Source organism: Oncorhynchus clarkii, chromosome 13 (genome assembly GCF_045791955.1).
Source record: "Oncorhynchus clarkii lewisi isolate Uvic-CL-2024 chromosome 13, UVic_Ocla_1.0, whole genome shotgun sequence".
Lineage (NCBI taxonomy): Eukaryota > Metazoa > Chordata > Actinopteri > Salmoniformes > Salmonidae > Oncorhynchus > Oncorhynchus clarkii.
This window is the reverse complement of record NC_092159.1, coordinates 50,119,268-50,137,412: the sequence shown is the minus strand read 5'-3', so window position 1 is coordinate 50,137,412 and position 18,145 is coordinate 50,119,268. Positions and strand designations below refer to the sequence as shown.

General features: G+C 44.7%; 1 protein-coding gene and 2 non-coding genes across 4 annotated transcripts; all 3 read left to right on the top strand.

The window, feature by feature from the left end:
* Nucleotides 1-11,631: 11,631 nt before the first annotated feature.
* On the top strand, nt 11,632-16,282 carry LOC139364977 (large ribosomal subunit protein uL3). Of its 2 annotated transcripts, none has more exons than XM_071102259.1 (8): nt 11,632-11,657; nt 12,302-12,494; nt 12,775-12,943; nt 13,362-13,497; nt 13,771-13,957; nt 15,114-15,472; nt 15,685-15,804; nt 16,153-16,282. In XM_071102259.1, the coding sequence occupies exons 1-8, from the start codon at nt 11,655-11,657 to the stop codon at nt 16,195-16,197; spliced, it is 1,212 nt and encodes a 403-aa protein (XP_070958360.1). In that variant the 5' UTR covers nt 11,632-11,654; the 3' UTR covers nt 16,198-16,282. The 2 variants fall into 2 exon arrangements, with proteins under 2 accessions (XP_070958360.1, XP_070958361.1); XM_071102260.1 differs by lacking the exon at nt 11,632-11,657 and adding an exon at nt 11,665-11,745.
* Nucleotides 13,563-13,656, top strand: LOC139365370 (small nucleolar RNA U83B). Its single transcript, XR_011626655.1, has one exon. It is a non-coding gene; the product is annotated as a small nucleolar RNA U83B (small nucleolar RNA).
* LOC139365359 (small nucleolar RNA SNORA54) lies at nt 15,937-16,067 on the top strand. Its single transcript, XR_011626644.1, has one exon. It is a non-coding gene; the product is annotated as a small nucleolar RNA SNORA54 (small nucleolar RNA).
* Nucleotides 16,283-18,145: the final 1,863 nt, after the last annotated feature.

Sequence of the window (18,145 nt, the reverse complement as noted above, 5' to 3'; positions counted from 1 at the left end):
TCTCTCTCTCTCTCTCTCTCTCTCTCTCTCTCTCTCTCTCTCTCTCTCTCTCTCTCTCTCTCTCTCTCTCCCACTCACTCACTGTCTTGTACAGCTAAGCTTGTGGGATCACTCTTCAGCTGAACAGTTTCCAGCCGTGCTCAACCGAGCCCTTCTCTTGCAGTGGTCTTTTCGTTGGGGATAAGAGGCGAGTCTTCAGGTGACGTGCCTGACGGTCCCATGGGGTGCTCTGTCCCAGAACACTGGCTGCTAAAGTCAGATAAAGTTCATTGTTGATTTGATGCAAGGTTATGTAACCTTGGAGACTGCTGTACTTAGACACAAAGACAGCCCAGAGAAGAGTATGGTCTCTTAATATTCCCAGCCAGAAGGAGACAGTATGTTCCTCCGGCCCCCCCACACACACTTCCCTGATCACACAGCACTGGGAGGGAGTGAGGGAGAGAGAGATAAGGGAATGGAGGGATAGAGGGAGACACTCAGAGTGAGAGGCTAATTTCTTGCATGCTAAAATGCAGATATTGACACACAGTAGGAGAGGGGAGAAACAGCGAAAGGGAGGGTAGAGAAAGTGAATCACACACACAATTAGAGTGTGAGAAATCTCTCCCTCCTCTGGCTCCATTTCAGCCTGCCAAGAAAGGACTTGACTCTTCAAAGGCACGTCTAGCCACTCCAGACTTGAACTCTCCACTGTCAGGATGGGGAGACGGGGATAGATGGACGAAGAGAGGATGGCTGTTGAAACCACAGAGAATCCAGTGGTAAGGAGCTCATTAGGAGTGTGGCCCACAAATGCATCTTCCCCCACAGTGAGATGGGACTCTTGTATGGACGGACACCATCGCCACACTGTCAATTAGATTTTAGCACTTCCCTCCTTTCATCACATATCCTGCATATCCTGCAAGACAGAGAGAGAGAGATAAATAGAGAGGGAGGGAGGAATAGGGAGGAGAGAAAGAGGGAGAGAGATGTTCTGCATTCATGAGAAAGCAAGCTAAAACAACAGAAGAGAGAGAGAACATAGAGAGACAGACAGAGAGAGAGGAAGAGGAAAGAGATGAGAAAGTAGAGGAGAGGGAGCATATAAGCAAGAAGAGGCATGGTGATAGCAAGAACAAAACAAAGCGTAAGTCAATGGGGAAGACAGGTTGGAGAAGGGAGGAGATAGTATGTGAGTGTGTAAATCACAGAGGGATAGAGAATGAGAGATTGTGCAGGAGAGGCAAATTAAGGACAAGCATGTTAGCCAGACAAGATGGAGGAAGTGAGAGAGGGAGGGACAGAGATAGAGATGGAAGAGAGAGGGAGAACGTCCATTCCCAAAGCATAAAAAACTGACGTGTGTGTGTGTACGGCAAGTAGGACTCGATGTGGCTTTATGGTAATGTCAGTATCTCCTCTCCTCCACTTAGAATTTTATGTAATCCAGCCTTGTAAAATGGCTGCTCTTTATGAATTCTAAATAAAAATGCCTATACTGTACATAAAATAGCCCTATTCATTCAGAGTGCTTCGTGGACACATTCTTAGACAAATTTATGGAGAGAGGCTTTTGTCAGTGAACTCAGATAATACAGTGAATCAAGATCTCAGCACTTTGTCTAATAGAAACAGTTTGGGGTCTTTTTCTTTTCCCCATGAACCTGCTGAACCTTTAATTTGAATAGAGTTGGAGCCCAAAAAAATTGCAGATGGCTCATTGCTCCCACACTGCACAGAGATCACAAAGTTAGTGCTAGTAGTAAAATACAATAATAAAAAGGGACTCTGATGTCCGAGCATCAGGGGGAAACTGGTTTCACCATTGGAGTAATGGGACAGAGAAGGGCTTTGACTGGCCAGTGCGGGAGCTGATCCCACACTCTTCATTGGCTTTCCTGGAGACCCATTTCATGAGCCATGCTGGACAGAGACCACTATATTACTCCCTCTTCATGAGCCATGCTGGACAGAGACCACTATATTACTCCCTCAGTACCCCCCCAAAAGGTGCGGTCTCCGGCCGCAAAACCTAAACCCATAGGGGAGGGTCTGGGTGGGCATCTGTCCGTGGTGGCGGCTGTGGCGCGGGACTTGGACCCCACTCCACCATAGTCTTGGCCCACTTAAGTGGCGCCTTTGGAGCGGTGACCCTCGCCGCCGACCTCGGACTGGGGTCCCTTGTAGCGTAGTGGAACTTCTGGAGAACATTGGTCTACGTTTTGATCGTCCTTCAACCCTTTGTTACCCTTGTGCTCTGACACTTTTTTGGGGGTTGGGTGCAGGAACGTAGCGAACAGGTCGATTGTAGCGGTAGTCATGTTGATGGGGACGTACTTTACAGTTATTTAGACCGCGGAGGTTATTGGAATCATGGTTTCGTGGTAGAAACTGTTGTTGTGCGTCATCTATTAACGCTCCAATACCTGATAATGCACCCTCTAACTGGAGTGAGTGCTCCTTGTCAAACTTCAACACCGAGTGGTCAGGGCTCTTAGCGTTGTGAACTGTTGATGCCTCAAAAGCTGTGCTTGCAAGCTCTCTGAGTTGTAAGATAGACAAGCCAACGTGGGCGGCAGGGCCCAAGTAGGTAATGAAGGTAGGATACATGTTCGACAGGAACATTTGTTTAAAAGGTAACAGGTCTTCCATGCCTGTTTCAGTGAGTAGGCCAAAGTAAGCTGAACGAAGCCTATGATAGTAAGCTTGTGGGTGTTCGTTCCGAGCTTGTTTGACGGTGTTAGCCAGTGAGCTATCGTGTTTGTGAGTCGCAGAACCACTGAATTCTAATTTTAAAGCTGTGGCAAGTTTAGCGTAGTCATTTAGCACGTGTTGCTGTTGTAGACGAATGAACCTGGTCACGTGTCTATTCGATGTTCGCTTCAACAGGTAAACCCTGTCAGAAACCGTAGCGTTCGGGTAGCCATCCAACGCGTCCTCTATGTCAGCTAGGAACGTCTCAGTATCGTTTGGCTGACCTGGAACGGGGTCAAAGGTGGGGAAATTCTTGATGAGTTTGTCAAGGTATTCCGCGCCTGTAAGTACAGGGCTCTGGTTGCTTGGATTGGTAGTCACGCTGTAGAGCGTGACCATTCTGGACTTCCTCCAGATGGTACCTAAGGGTGGTATTCTGCTGCATTGCAGAGTCCACTTGAGCACTTAGAGTACTGATTTTGGACACGTGAGTGTCACACTTGCTCCTTTCGGTCTCAAACTTATCTGTCATGGTTTGCAGATAGAGGTCTTGAGTACGGAGTGAGAGATTCAGTGATGAGATTTCCTCCGCTTGCTTAGAAATCAGTATTTCCATCTTCATCACCTGAGTTCTCTCATCATTCATTTGGTCAGCAACTTCAATGAGTTCTGCTGATTTGTCATTCAACTTTGTCATTGTCTTCATTAACTGATCGTCTTTGGTCTGCAGCGTTTTGAGTAGAACCGTGTTACTTTGAGTAACGTTCAACAAAACTGCATGCTTGTTATCAAGTTGAGCGCTCCTGTTTGTAGATAACTCTTCGGATTTATCTAGTTTGGCGTGAACATCATCATATTTAGTTTTGGCTAAATCGAGTTGTTCCTGTAGCATATGATTTTGTTCTTGTAGAAGACAATATTGTTGAAGAGCTTGTGCTTGTTCATCGTCATGCGTTTTTGCAATTACATTTAATTGTTCTGTTTTCAAGCGCAGTTCCATAGCTAGCAGAATTTTTCCCTTTTCGGCATTTGTAATTGGTTTTTCGGTTCTCTCCCTCTGTCCCTTTATGTCTCCCATCGCCTGCTCGTGCTTCAGCTGTGTACTGCGGTATTGGACAGATGCCAATCTCACGTGGCAAGACATCAGGGCTAGACTGGAGAGAACCTTTACGAGGCCTGCGCACGATGGTTGATTTTGGAAAAGGTTATTGTCTGCTTTTCCACTAATGGCATAATTAGGGTTGGTATCGCTGCTGAGGTCAGAGATCAATCCATTTGCGGGTGGAGGTTCACTAATTAGCGGGCGAGTGGGGACTACCCCCTCTGACAGCTTGCACATTATTACAACATTTTGAAAGGAAAAAATGTTTTTCCTAATTTTCCAAAATTTGGTTTTGGAATATATTGAGAGCGGCAAAGACGATGTTAATCTATTTATTGACGTTAATGAACCATCAGTACTGGGCAGTACTGTGGAAGTTGGACGTGAATGAATTTGCAAAAGCAAATTGAATTAATCAATGATAATGATGAATCATACCTGGATATGCTATCTGGGAATTTAAACGTTAAATTCACCTGGGAAGTTGGTTCGTCTATTGCAAAGCTTAAAGTGTCTCATTTAACTGGAAGAACCTAGAAAGGTATGTTTGACAATTTAAATAAATAAATTGAATGAGACCCAATAATACCCAAGCAATTGAGATTGCTGGATTATCATAAAGGTAATGTTAGGTTCATTTACCACTATGGTACACTTTCCCCTCAGGCCAAAGCCATATGGGATTCCCGCTGGAGGCGGGACTGATTGATTGTGCTTTGCAGAAGCAGATTTTACTGATTGATCAAATTGAATGAATAATCAAACCAGTATAGGCTATCTGGGAATTAAACTTTAAATTCACCTGGGAAGTTGGTTCATCTAGGTTACTATTGCAAAGTTGAAGGTGTCCCATTTAATTGGAAGAACCTAGAAAGGTATGTCCGACAATTTAAATAAATCAATTGAATGAGACGATAATACCCAAGCAATTGAGATTGCTGGATTATTTTAACGTGATCCACGTTTGGATTTCCAACACTTTTTTATAATTTTTTTTAGATGTACTTGCGATTCTTCACCACCAGTGATGCTGAATGCTGAATTTTAAACGGAGGTACAAAGAGCGGGACTTCCGGTCGCGCAAGGCGGAGAAATTTAAACGGCTGAAGTGAAAAATGTTCCCTCTGTTAGCTTAGCCTCTCGTGCCAGCTATATCACGTTCTAAGCATGAAATAGGGTCCTCTCACCATGGAAAGGGTGGGTTAACTAGTGAGGTCTCACATTAAACCTTTCTGCTAGCGTTAGGTTGACCGGAGCGACACGGTACATAATATGATATGCCTGTAGACTGTCCACACTGGTAGTGCGGTAGGCAGCTAAAAATACTTTGGCTCGGTCACCGAACGAATATCTTCTCATTTCTAGCCTTTCTGGCTCTAGAAGTTAATATTGACCGACAGAAATAGTACCATTTGGCCTAACGGACTAAAAACCACTACTGGAGGTGCACTGTAGCCTCTTCAAATGTGAACACACATACAACCAATTTGAATGTATACAAAGCAGTCTGGTCATACACTTCTGTTTGCACAATTGATATATAGAATTCCACAGCAAAGTCTAATTTCCTCTTAGATTCCTCTCACGAGGGCATCATTAAATTGAAGACTTCATAATTAGTTACAGTTAAATGATTATTCAGTTTAATCGCGTAATACTAATTACAGGAATCTTTGATAAAAAGATTCCTGACTTGAACTCTCCACTGTCAGTCTTCAATTTAATGATAGTAAAGACATGACACCACTATATCTCTTCATGAGCCATGGAGGACAGAGACCACTATATTACTCCCTCTTCATGAGTCATGCTGGACAGAGACCACTATATTACTCCCTCTTCATGAGCCATGCTGGACAGAGACCACTATATTACTCCCTATTCATGAGCCATGCTGGACAGAGAGACCACTATATTACTCCCTCTTCATGAGCCATGCTGGATAGAGACCACTATATTACTCCCTCTTCATGAGCCATGCTGGACAGAGACCACTATATTACTCCCTCTTCATGAGCCATGCTGGACAGAGACCACTATATTACTCCCTCTTCATGAGTCATGCTGGACAGAGACCACTATATTACTCCCTCTTCACGAGTCATGCTGCACAGAGACCACTATATTACTCTCTCTTCATGAGCCATGCTGCACAGAGACCACTATATTACTCTCTCTTCATGAGCCATGCTGGATAGAGAGACCACTATATTACTCTCTCTTCATGAGCCATGCTGGACAGAGAGACCACTATATTACTCTCTCTTCATGAGCCATGCTGGACAGAGACCACTATATTACTCTCTCTTTATGAGCAATGCTAGATAGAGAGACCACTATATTACTCCCTCTTCATGAGCAATGCTGGCTAGAGACCACTATATTACTCCATCTTCATGAGCCATGCTGGACAGAGAGACCACTATATTACTCCCTCTTCATGAGCCATGCTGGATAGAGAGACCACTATATTACGGCCTCTTCATGAGCCATGCTGGATAGAGAGACCACTATATTACTCCCTCTTCATGAGTCATGCTGGACAGAGAGACCACTATATTACTCTCTCTTCATGAGTCATGCTGGACAGAGACCACTATATTACTCCGTCTTCATGAGCCATGCTGGATAGAGACCACTATATTACTCCGTCTTCATGAGCCATGCTGGACAGAGACCACTATATTACTCCCTCTTCATGAGCCATGCTGGATAGAGACCACTATATTACTCCGTCTTCATGAGCCATGCTGGATAGAGACCACTATATTACTCTCTCTTCATGAGCCATGCTGGACAGAGAGACCACTATATTACTCTCTCTTCATGAGTCATGCTGGACAGAGACCACTATATTACTCTCTCTTCATGAGTCATGCTGGATAGAGAGACCACTATATTACTCCCTCTTCATGAGTCATGCTGGACAGAGACCACTATATTACTCTCTCTTCATGAGTCATGCTGGATAGAGACCACTATATTACTCCGTCTTCATGAGCCATGCTGGATAGAGACCACTATATTACTCCGTCTTCATGAGCCATGCTGGACAGAGACCACTATATTACTCTCTCTTCATGAGCCATGCTGGATAGAGACCACTATATTACTCTCTCTTCATGAGCCATGCTGGATAGAGACCACTATATTACTCTCTCTTCATGAGCCATGCTGGACAGAGAGACCACTATATTACTCTCTCTTCATGAGTCATGCTGGACAGAGACCACTATATTACTCTCTCTTCATGAGTCATGCTGGATAGAGAGACCACTATATTACTCCCTCTTCATGAGTCATGCTGGACAGAGACCACTATATTACTCTCTCTTCTCATCATGGACAGAGAGAGTCATGCTGGATAGAGAGACCACTATATTACTCCCTCTTCATGAGCCATGCTGGATAGAGACCACTATATTACTCTCTCTTCATGAGCCATGCTGGATAGAGACCACTATATTACTCTCTCTTCATGAGTCATGCTTTACAGAGACCACTATATTTCTCCCCCTTCATGAACCATGCTGGATAGAGACCACTATATTACTCCCTCTTCATGAGCCATGCTGGATAGAGACCACTATATTACTCCCTCTTCATGAGCCATGCTGGACAGAGAGACCACTATATTATTCTCTCTTCATGAGCCATGCTGGACAGAGACCACTATATTGCTCCTTCTTCATGATCCATGCTGGACAAAGACCACTACATTACTCCCTCTTCATGAGCCATGCTGGACAGAGAGACAACTATATTACTCTCTCTTCATGAGCCATGCTGGACAGAGAGACCACTATATTACTCTCTCTTCATGAGCCATGCTGGACAGAGAGACCACTATATTACTCTCTCTTCATGAGCCATGCTGGACAGAGAGACCACTATATTACTCTCTCTTCATGAGCCATGCTGGACAGAGAGACCACTATATTACTCTCTCTTCATGAGCCATGCTGGACAGAGACCACTATATTACTCTCTCTTTATGAGCCATGCTGGACAGAGAGACCACTATATTACTCTCTCTTCATGAGCCATGCTGGACAGAGACCACTATATTACTCTCTCTTTATGAGCCATGCTGGACAGAGAGACCACTATATTACTCTCTCTTCATGAGCCATGCTGGACAGAGACCACTATATTACTCTCTCTTCATGAGCCATGCTGGACAGAGAGACCACTATATTACTCTCTCTTCATGAGCCATGCTGGACAGAGACCACTATATTACTCTCTCTTCATGAGCCATGCTGGACAGAGAGACCACTATATTACTCTCTCTTCATGAGCCATGCTGGACAGAGACCACTATATTACTCTCTCTTCATGAGCCATGCTGGACAGAGACCACTATATTACTCTCTCTTTATGAGCCATGCTGGACAGAGAGACCACTATATTACTCCCTCTTCATGAGCCATGCTGGATAGAGAGACAACTATATTACTCCCTCTTCATGAGCCATGCTGGATAGAGAGACCACTATATTACTCCCTCTTCATGAGCCATGCTGGACAGAGACCACTATATTACTCTCTCTTTATGAGCCATGCTGGATAGAGAGACCACTATATTACTCCCTCTTCATGAGCCATGCTGGACAGAGACCACTATATTACTCTCTCTTTATGAGCCATGCTGGATAGAGAGACCACTATATTACTCTCTCTTCATGAGCCATGCTGGACAGAGACCACTATATTACTCTCTCTTCATGAGCCATGCTGGACAGAGACCACTATATTACTCCCTCTTCATGAGCCATGCTGGATAGAGAGACAACTATATTACTCCCTCTTCATGAGCCATGCTGGATAGAGAGACCACTATATTGCTCCCTCTTCATGAGCCATGCTGGACAGAGACCACTACATTACTCCCTCTTCATGAGCCATGCTGGACAGAGAGACCACTATATTACTCTCTCTTCATGAGCCATGCTGGACAGAGAGACCACTATATTACTCCCTCTTCATGAGCCATGCTGGACAGAGAGACCACTATATTACTCTCTCTTCATGAGCCATGCTGGATAGAGAGACCACTATATTACTCCCTCTTCATGAGCCATGCTGGATAGAGACCACTATATTACTCTCTATTCATGAGCCATGCTGGATAGAGACCACTATATTACTCCGTCTTCATGAGCCATGCTGGATAGAGACCACTATATTACTCTCTATTCATGAGCCATGCTGGACAGAGACCACTATATTACTCCGTCTTCATGAGCCATGCTGGATAGAGATCACTATATTACTCTCTCTTCATGAGCCATGCTGGACAGAGACCACTATATTACTCTCTCTTCATGAGCCATGCTGGATAGAGATCACTATATTACTCCCTCTTCATGAGCCATGCTGGACAGAGACCACTATATTACTCTCTCTTCATGAGCCATGCTGGACAGAGACCACTATATTACTCTCTCTTCATGAGCCATGCTGGACAGAGACCACTATATTACTCTCTCTTTATGAGCAATGCTAGATAGAGAGACCACTATATTACTCCCTCTTCATGAGCCATGCTGGACAGAGAGACCACTATATTACTCTCTCTTCATGAGCCATGCTGGACAGAGAGACCACTATATTACTCTCTCTTCATGAGCCATGCTGGACAGAGAGACCACTTATTACTCCCTCTTCGTTAGCCATGCTGGACAGAGAGACCACTATATTACTCCCTCTTCATGAGCCATGCTGGACAGAGACCACTATATTACTCCCTCTTCATGAGTCATGCTGGACAGAGACCACTATATTACTCCCTCTTCATGAGCCATGCTGGACAGAGAGACAACTATATTACTCTCTCTTCATGAGCCATGCTGGATAGAGAGACCACTATATTACTCCCTCTTCATGAGCCATGCTGGACAGAGACCATTACATTACTTGATAATTGATTACAGGTGGACCCCCTGGTTAAAGCCTGTTTTTAGTGTTTCACCTGTCTAGTTACATAACGTACTGCTGATCAATAGATCAGGTGGTAAGTTATGTTGATTTCACTGGGTATTGCTGTTGATTTCACTGGGTATTGCTTATAGAGAGTGTGTCTATTGTCTTCTGTCCCAGGTGGCTGCCATCATGACTCTACCTTTTGACGTGGTGAAGACACAAAGACAGATCCAACTGGGAGAGATGGAGACACTGGGAGGTGTGTAATTACAGGGTCTTATATATATATATATATATATATATATATATATATATATATATATATATATATATATATATATATATATATATATATATATATATATATATATATATGTATGGCCATTCACGTCTGAAATCGTATTTTATCCTCTCCGATAGAACGTAGGATTTCCCACTAAATCTCTGTCTTTCTCCCCTTCCTCCTAGTCCCTGTGAAGAATCCCACATCCACATGGCATATCATGAGGGGAATTTGGGCTGAATCGGGATACAGGGGGCTCTTTGCAGGTAAGTCCAAAGGATATATAAAAAGTATATATTTGCAATGCCTGAAGCGCTGTTATAGTAAGCAGTCTGAATGGAGGACTAAATCAGGTAAATTGTGTCTCTTTATCCCCCTCAGGTTTCCTACCCAGGGTGATCAAAGTGGCCCCACCCAGCCTGTGCTGTCATGATCAGCACCTATGAGTTTGGGAAGATCTTCTTCCAGAAGATGAACCTTGACCGGGAGCAACAGGCCTGCTGAGGGGCTGTGTGTGTGGAGAAGCAGGGTTGGCTACCTTCTTCTGTGGCAGAATGGGAAGAGACTGTTCGCAGCTGCCAATGCACGCTCACATGCACGCTCACATGCACACTCTGCAAGACTGCTCCTGGTTAAGACTTTGCACCTAGAAACCTGAGCTTCAAATCACCCTGGAGGAGTCTCTGACTCTCAATTCAGACAAAGGCAAAGACATGAGGAATGGGCTTTTTTGCTGTTTTCTAGCCCTTTCTATTGGCCCACAGGGAGGCTACTCCTACAACTGTGAACACTGTCATACGTGTATCCATGAATGTGTCCATTAGTTAAATTCAGAACTGTGGGGGAACGGCCCTGTGACCTGGCTTATTCAGACTTTAGCATGCTTTCCTTGCACGCTAAAAGGTGTTCATCTTTGCTAGTACAGCCCCCTGCTGTTCATACCTGGGAGAACACTTCTAACAACAACCCTAAAAAAACTGCATGCAAAGTAATCCATTCAATCAAGACCTTCCCTTCAACTACTAGCCCAGACCAAATGCATGGCTGAGCTGAGATGAGTGGATATTCTTAATGTAGCATTCTCTCATATTGATTTGTCATCTCACCAATGGTAGCCTACTATTCAATGTCCATTTTTGTGATGGGAATAAATACCATACTTATGTACGTGGGTTACCATGGCTCATTCCCCTAAGATAAGAACTGGGTTTTATGAGTTAATTTGGTACATGTTATTCAATCAAATTAAATACTTCAGACAAAACAGCTGGCAAATTGACTATGCTATCTAAAAGGGGTTGACATACTTTTTATTTATATTTTTACATGATTGAATGTGTGCAGGTTTTCTGTTGATCCATTTCAGACCTGGGCTAAGTTTTATTTCACCATTATTTAACCAGGTAGGCTAGTTGAGAACAAGTTGAGATGGACAGTTGTAAAATAAAAAAGGTGTTGCACCAATCACACGAGTTTTTGCCTTATCTATTAGCTGATGCATTTCTGTTACAGTTGAATTCTAGATTTTGAAGCAAGCGTTTGTACAGCAGGAAGGCGGAGCCATGATGCTGGTTGGCGACGTTAATCACGTGATGGGTCACGTCCTTGTATAAATACCAAACATCCCCCTTACGTAGGCCTCTTTTTCAATCGGCTCTGAGACAAAATGGTGAGTTCGTCTTTCTTATTTGAGACTTGCGGTTTCAATCCGTTTTGCATCTTCTTAAACCTTATATGTTCCCCCTCTAAGTCAATAGGTATGATGTGTCTTTCTGTAATGAATACAGTTGTTTGATGTTAGACCTTACCATAATAACATGATCTTAGATTATTACAGAATGAATGTATGAAGTAATCGTTGGCATACTGGTAGTTTAAAATGGCTGATACACTGAGGCCTAGCATGCTTCGTTACTCAAATACATTTCAAATAGACATTTTGTAACGTTAGTTCACAATCAAACTGGTTTAAAACTGACAACGTGCTAGTTAAATTTCTACCGTTTTATAACGGGCTTTACCTTATGAGGCCTGACCCATTAGCTAGCCCAGCAGTAGCTAGTTAAGGTCCTCCGAACCTCTAACGACTACCGTTACACATGTTTATTCCAAGACTTTGTTTACATCCTTCAGTTGGGGTTTATTTAGTGAGGTTGCATTGATTATGGGTGACTAGTCCCTCGACAGGCGGACAGAATGGTTGGCCTCGTGCTGTTCCTGTTCAATGTCGAGTTCTGACATACTGACTCGAAGTGCGTTCATATAGCTTTGTATGCCTCATGGACAATGTGCTGAATTGCGTGTTCTTCACAGTCCCACCGTAAATTTTCGGCTCCCCGCCACGGATCCTTGGGTTTCCTGCCCCGTAAGAGGAGCAGACGTCACCGTGGTAAGGTGAAGAGTTTCCCCAAGGATGACCCCAGCAAGCCAGTCCACTTGACTGCCTTCCTTGGCTACAAGGCTGGCATGACTCACATCGTGCGTGAAGTCGACAGACCTGGCTCAAGTGAGTATTTGGCTTCATTTTGTTTTGTTTAATTGACTGGGTGAATATTGCTGTGGGATTTATGAATACATAACCAAGCCATATTAGTTTCAGTCTTGCATTAGTGTTTGTCTTTTTTTTCTGCCTGTGATGATCCCCTCGACGGGCGGACATATTGGGTCTAACCCTTGCTGAATGTCGAGCACTGAGCGCAGTCGTTGAGCATTGACATTATGCAATATAAGTCTACTGTGAACTCCTGTATTACTAACCTTTATACCTGACTACTATTTTGCTACAGAGGTGAACAAGAAGGAAGTGGTTGAGGCTGTGACCATTGTGGAGACTCCTCCCATGGTTGTTGTGGGTGTTGTGGGTTATGTCGAGACCCCCCGTGGCCTGCGTTCCTTCAAGACCATCTTCGCTGAGCACATCAGTGATGAGTGCAAGCGTCGCTTCTACAGGAACTGGTGAGTCATTATACACATGCAAAATAATAGAGATTTAAACAAACATTTTGACTATTGGTTGGATAGTGTATAATTACGTTTAAATATGAGCTTTGAAGCATGTTGCTCGACATATAAAACATGTGGTGTTTCAGTGAGCGAGTCTTAACATCCGGTGCCCCCCCTGGTGGCAGCTCCGCTCGGGTGCCTCGTGGCCTGATGAGCTCCGGGCTCCTCTGGCCGGTGGAAAGTGCTTCTTAGACACCGCGCCATGAGCCGAAAACCCTTCTGAAGCTGTAACTGCCCCCTTCGACCCCGTGAAGGCTGGGCGAACAGCTGAGTGCAAGGTTCTTCCGCTGGCCCCCTGGGGTTATGAAGGACCTGTGCCAACCCGTGTGCCTCTTCTCCCCTACCCTCCGGTCATGCTGCATGCTCTTAGGTACAAGTCCAAGAAGAAGGCCTTCACAAAGTACTGCAAGAAGTGGCAGGATGACGAGGGCAAGAAGCAGCTGGAGAAGGACTTCGCCTCCATGAAGAAGTACTGCCAGGTCGTCCGCATCATCGCCCACACACAGGTGAGTCTGAGCAGGATAGAATACGCTCCCTGCAATGCCACATAGTTTAAATGAATCAGATCTCCCTTTGTCTGTGATGAGACCACGGAACACTGCGTCAGGCATGACGTCCGACACGCATGAGGATACATTCCATGCTGCCTTCCTTCTGAGACAATGTCCCCTGGATCACATTTAGCCCAATTTTGGGTTGAATACATGGTGTTTGTACTAGCTATACTGGTCCTTGTCCCAGGACTAGCAGGCTCACCTGCCTCTCTGCTCCCCCTCCAGATGAGGCTGCTGCCCCTGAGGCAGAAGAAGTCCCACCTGATGGAGGTGCAGCTCAATGGAGGCTCCATCTCTGACAAGGTGGACTGGGCCCGTGAGAAGCTGGAGCAGTCTATCCCCATCACCAATGTCTTCACCCAGGATGAGATGATCGACGTTATCGGTGTCACAAAGGGTCACGGATACAAAGGTATGCATGCGTCTTAACCTCCCCATCCCGCATGAGGGAGTGTAATCATCAACTGACACTAATTAGCATAACACAACAGACATAAATATTCCTATTCATGAAAATCACAAGTGAAATATATTGAGACACAGCTTAGCCTTTTGTTAATCACCCTGTCATCGTAGATTTTCAAAAAATGCTTTACAGCCAAAGCTAGACAAGCATTTGTAAGTTTATTGGAAACCTAGCATAGCATTTAGTCCAGCTAGCAGCAGGTAACTTGGTCACGGAAATCAGAAAAGCAATCAAATTAAATCGTTTACCTTTGCGCTTCGTATGTTTTCACTCACGACACTCCCCGTTAGATAGCCAATGTTCCTTTTATCCCAAAATATTATTTTTGTAGGCGAAATAGCTTCGTTTGTTCACGTTTGGCTGAGAAATCGCCCGGAAATTGCAGTCACAAACGCAGAAATATTCCAAATTAGCTCCATAATATTGACAAACATAGCAAACGTTGTTTATAATCAACCCTCAAGGTGTTTTTCAAATACCTGTTCGATAGTATATCAACCGGGACTGGTGGCTTCATAGTAGGATGGAGAGAAACAATGGCCGAATTTGTCTTTTACGCACAACCGCTGACGCAATGTTGACGTTCAGGCTCATTTTTCAAAATAAAAGCCTTAAACTATGTATTGTGACACTAGACACAAGGGAAGCCATAGAAAGTAACCTGGTTGATAGCCCATTCACTGGACGCATAGGAACGCAGAGCCTTCTAAATAAGAGTCCCTTCCTGTTTGGCTTTTTCTCACGCTTTCGCCTGCAACATCAGTTCTGTTATACTCACAGACCAACTTTTTACAGTTTAGGAAACTTTGGCGTTTTCTATCCTAAGCTGTCAATTATCTGCATATTCTAGCATCTTGTCCTGACAAAATATCCCGTTTACTACGGGAACGTTATTTTTCCAAAAATGAAAATACTGCCCCCTAGTCACAAGGTTAGGGGCTTTGTGTGTGTGTGAGACACGGAACACTGCGTCAGTCTGACACGCATGAGGATGCATTCCATGCTGCCTTCTGAGACACAACCCACTAATGACTGTAGTTAACCAAGCTTCAGTTATTCATGCCAAGTCCTCAGGTACTAAACATTGAAATGTCCCCTTTAGGTGTCACCAGCCGTTGGCACACAAAGAAGCTCCCCCGTAAGACCCATCGTGGTCTGCGTAAGGTGGCCTGTATTGGTGCCTGGCATCCCTCCCGTGTGGCCTTCTCTGTGGCCCGTGCTGGTCAGAAGGGCTACCACCACCGCACAGAGATCAACAAGAAGATCTACAAGATCGGCCAGGGCTACCACACCAAGGACGGCAAGCTGGTGAAGAACAACGCCGCCACCGAGTACGATCTGTCCAACAAGAGCATCACCCCTTTGGGTGGCTTCGTCCACTACGGAGAGGTGACCAATGACTTTGTCATGCTGAAGGGCTGCACAATTGGAGTCAAGAAGAGGGTGCTAACCCTGCGTAAGGTGAGGAAAGAGACAATTCCATCTTATGCATGCTTATTCCAATGCATTGTCAGTTGGCATTTAGGTACTTATAGGTTCGTTGACTTTAGGACATTTGTTTCATACCAGATGGACAATGTGCTAAATATTGTTGTCCTGTGTGGCCTGTTAAAGGAATGCATCACTAATCTGTATATTTAAAAAAAAATATATATATGCTGCTTTTTTTCCAGTCTCTGTTGGTGCAGTCCAGCCGTCGTGCCACGGAGAAGATCGACCTCAAGTTCATCGACACCACCTCCAAGTTTGGCCACGGCCGCTTCCAGACAGTGGAGGAAAAGAAGGCGTTCATGGTGCGTTCAGTTTCCATGACATTTGTCTCTTCCCTTGTCTTCACTCTGTTTCACAAGTCCCCTGGATCAATGTAGTGGACCCACCCTAGTACACATACAACTGGCGTTGCAGCTCAGTCCCCTATGCCCATAGTGCACTTATCGTAACCTGGTTCACTCTTGGTATGAATTTGGGTTCCATTCAGGTGCCAGATCAAACTTCAGTGAGGCAGGGGAGCGACATCGTTTTTTTGCTGTTCCCTGTTCACTCTCTGGGAACATCACCCCTGGAGCCACAGATGGCGTACAGGTTGCTTATTAAACTCTGTATATGCATTGTCACTGACCACTTGTCCTTTTTGTCTACAGGGACCACTCAAGAAGGACCGCATTGCCAAGGAAGAGACTGCCTAAATGTCGTGTCCTCTAGCTCTGTCTGGTGGTATGAGTCCTCATGCTGCACTGCGGAGTTGTTTAATAATAAAACAAGTGAAAAGCCCTTTCTCGTTTCTTATGATATGCATAATCTCACGCTTTAATCTGAGGCTATGTGAGGCCTACATGGGCCCAGCAAATTGAGTTGTATTTGGGTCGATGCATGAATTTGTTCAACAAATGAATTTCTTATTTGCTAAATGTGGCTTGATCAATTTGAGTCTTGGTAATTAGGACAGTTGACAGCCCAGCAGCCTTCAGGGAAAAATGTGACTAGATTATTTGTCACAAGCCGTGTAGCAACTGTTTGTACCACCTATTGTCTAACACTGGTGTACATAGACTCACACTGAACAGATGCACAGAACTGACCTACCCCTTAAAAGACTTGCTTTCGAGTGCCTCTAACTTACAGTTCTGTGAATTTAGTCACGTTGCTATAAAGTGCAATAATGCAGTTTAAAATTGAGGCAATTGTTCACTATTTTTATACGTTCCATTTTGGCTGTGCGTACGTGCGTTGACGATCAGCCCTCAAACTTGTCAAGGTCAACATGGCTCATGAAATAAACTGACTTCAAAACCACTGCTTGCCTGTAGTTCAGTGTAGCAGTTGCCTACCTTGCGGGAGCTGAAGGATGATGCATTTTGGGCAGTACTGGTGGCCTTGTACCGCTGCCTGCCAGCATATTGGGAAGCTGCAGATGACAGCTCGGTGAATAATAAACGGCAGCTGTGGTTAATTGGTACAGTTCAAGGTTAATAGATGGGTTAATCTCACGACTGCCTGCATAGTTACATGGCAAGATGTACGCATTGTATAAATGCTCTGCTAAAATCATTGTGCGTAATGGGAATTTGGTCGGGGTAACAGGTCTTGGCACTTATTCCATCAACATTGAAAGTGACTAGACTACTGTATGGCCTGCTGCAGGCTCTCTGGATTTTCAAGGGAAAGAACACTGTAGTCCAGAGCACACTAATCAGGATGCTGGTATGTCTAGATAAATTCCTTGTCAGTTTTAGACCATTGCTTTACATGAATGCGAAAGTATACAGCCACATGTCTTTCTAAATGCAAGCCAACTGGCTGTACAAAGTGTACAGAACATTAAGAGCACCTTTCTATTGAGTTGCACACCCTTTTGCCCTCAATAGCCTCAATTTGTTGGGTCGGGAATGTTTACGCTTGTGGAAACTTTGGCACAATGTCACTGGCGGAACAGGTGTATGTGGAGGATGAGGGCTGCAGTAGATACCTCAGATAGGGGGGAGTGAGGCCTAAGACGGTTTTATAAATAAGCATCAATCAGTGGGTCTTGCGACAGGTATACAGAGATGACCCGTTTACAGAGTAGAGTGTCCTATAAGGAGCATTGGTGGCAATTCTGATGGCCGAATGGTAAACATCTAGCCACCCGAGAGCACCCTTACCTGCCGATCTATAAATTAAGTCTAATCTAGCTGGGGTAGGATGGTCATCCGAGTCAGGGTTAGTTTGGCAGCTGAGGTGAAAGAGTGATTACGATAGAGGAAACCAAGTCTAGATTTAACCTACATACACCTGCAGCTTTGGTATGTGCTGAGAGGACAGTGCACCGTCCTTGGGGTACTTCCTTGGTGACAGGCAGTGGCTGAGACAGCAGATATTCTGACTTTATACACTGCACTATGAGAGATGTCATCTACAAAATAGCTTCCAACACTACCCAGCAAACTGGAAGCGGTTTATCACAGTGCCATCCGTTTTGTTACTAAATCACCTTATACCACCCACCACTGCGACCTGTATGCTCTAGTCGGCTGGCCCTCGCTACATATTCGTCGCCAGACCCACTGGCTCCAGGTCATCTACAAGTCCATGCTAGGTAAAGCTCCGCCTTATCTCAGTTCACTGGTCACGATGGCAACACCCACCCGTAGCACG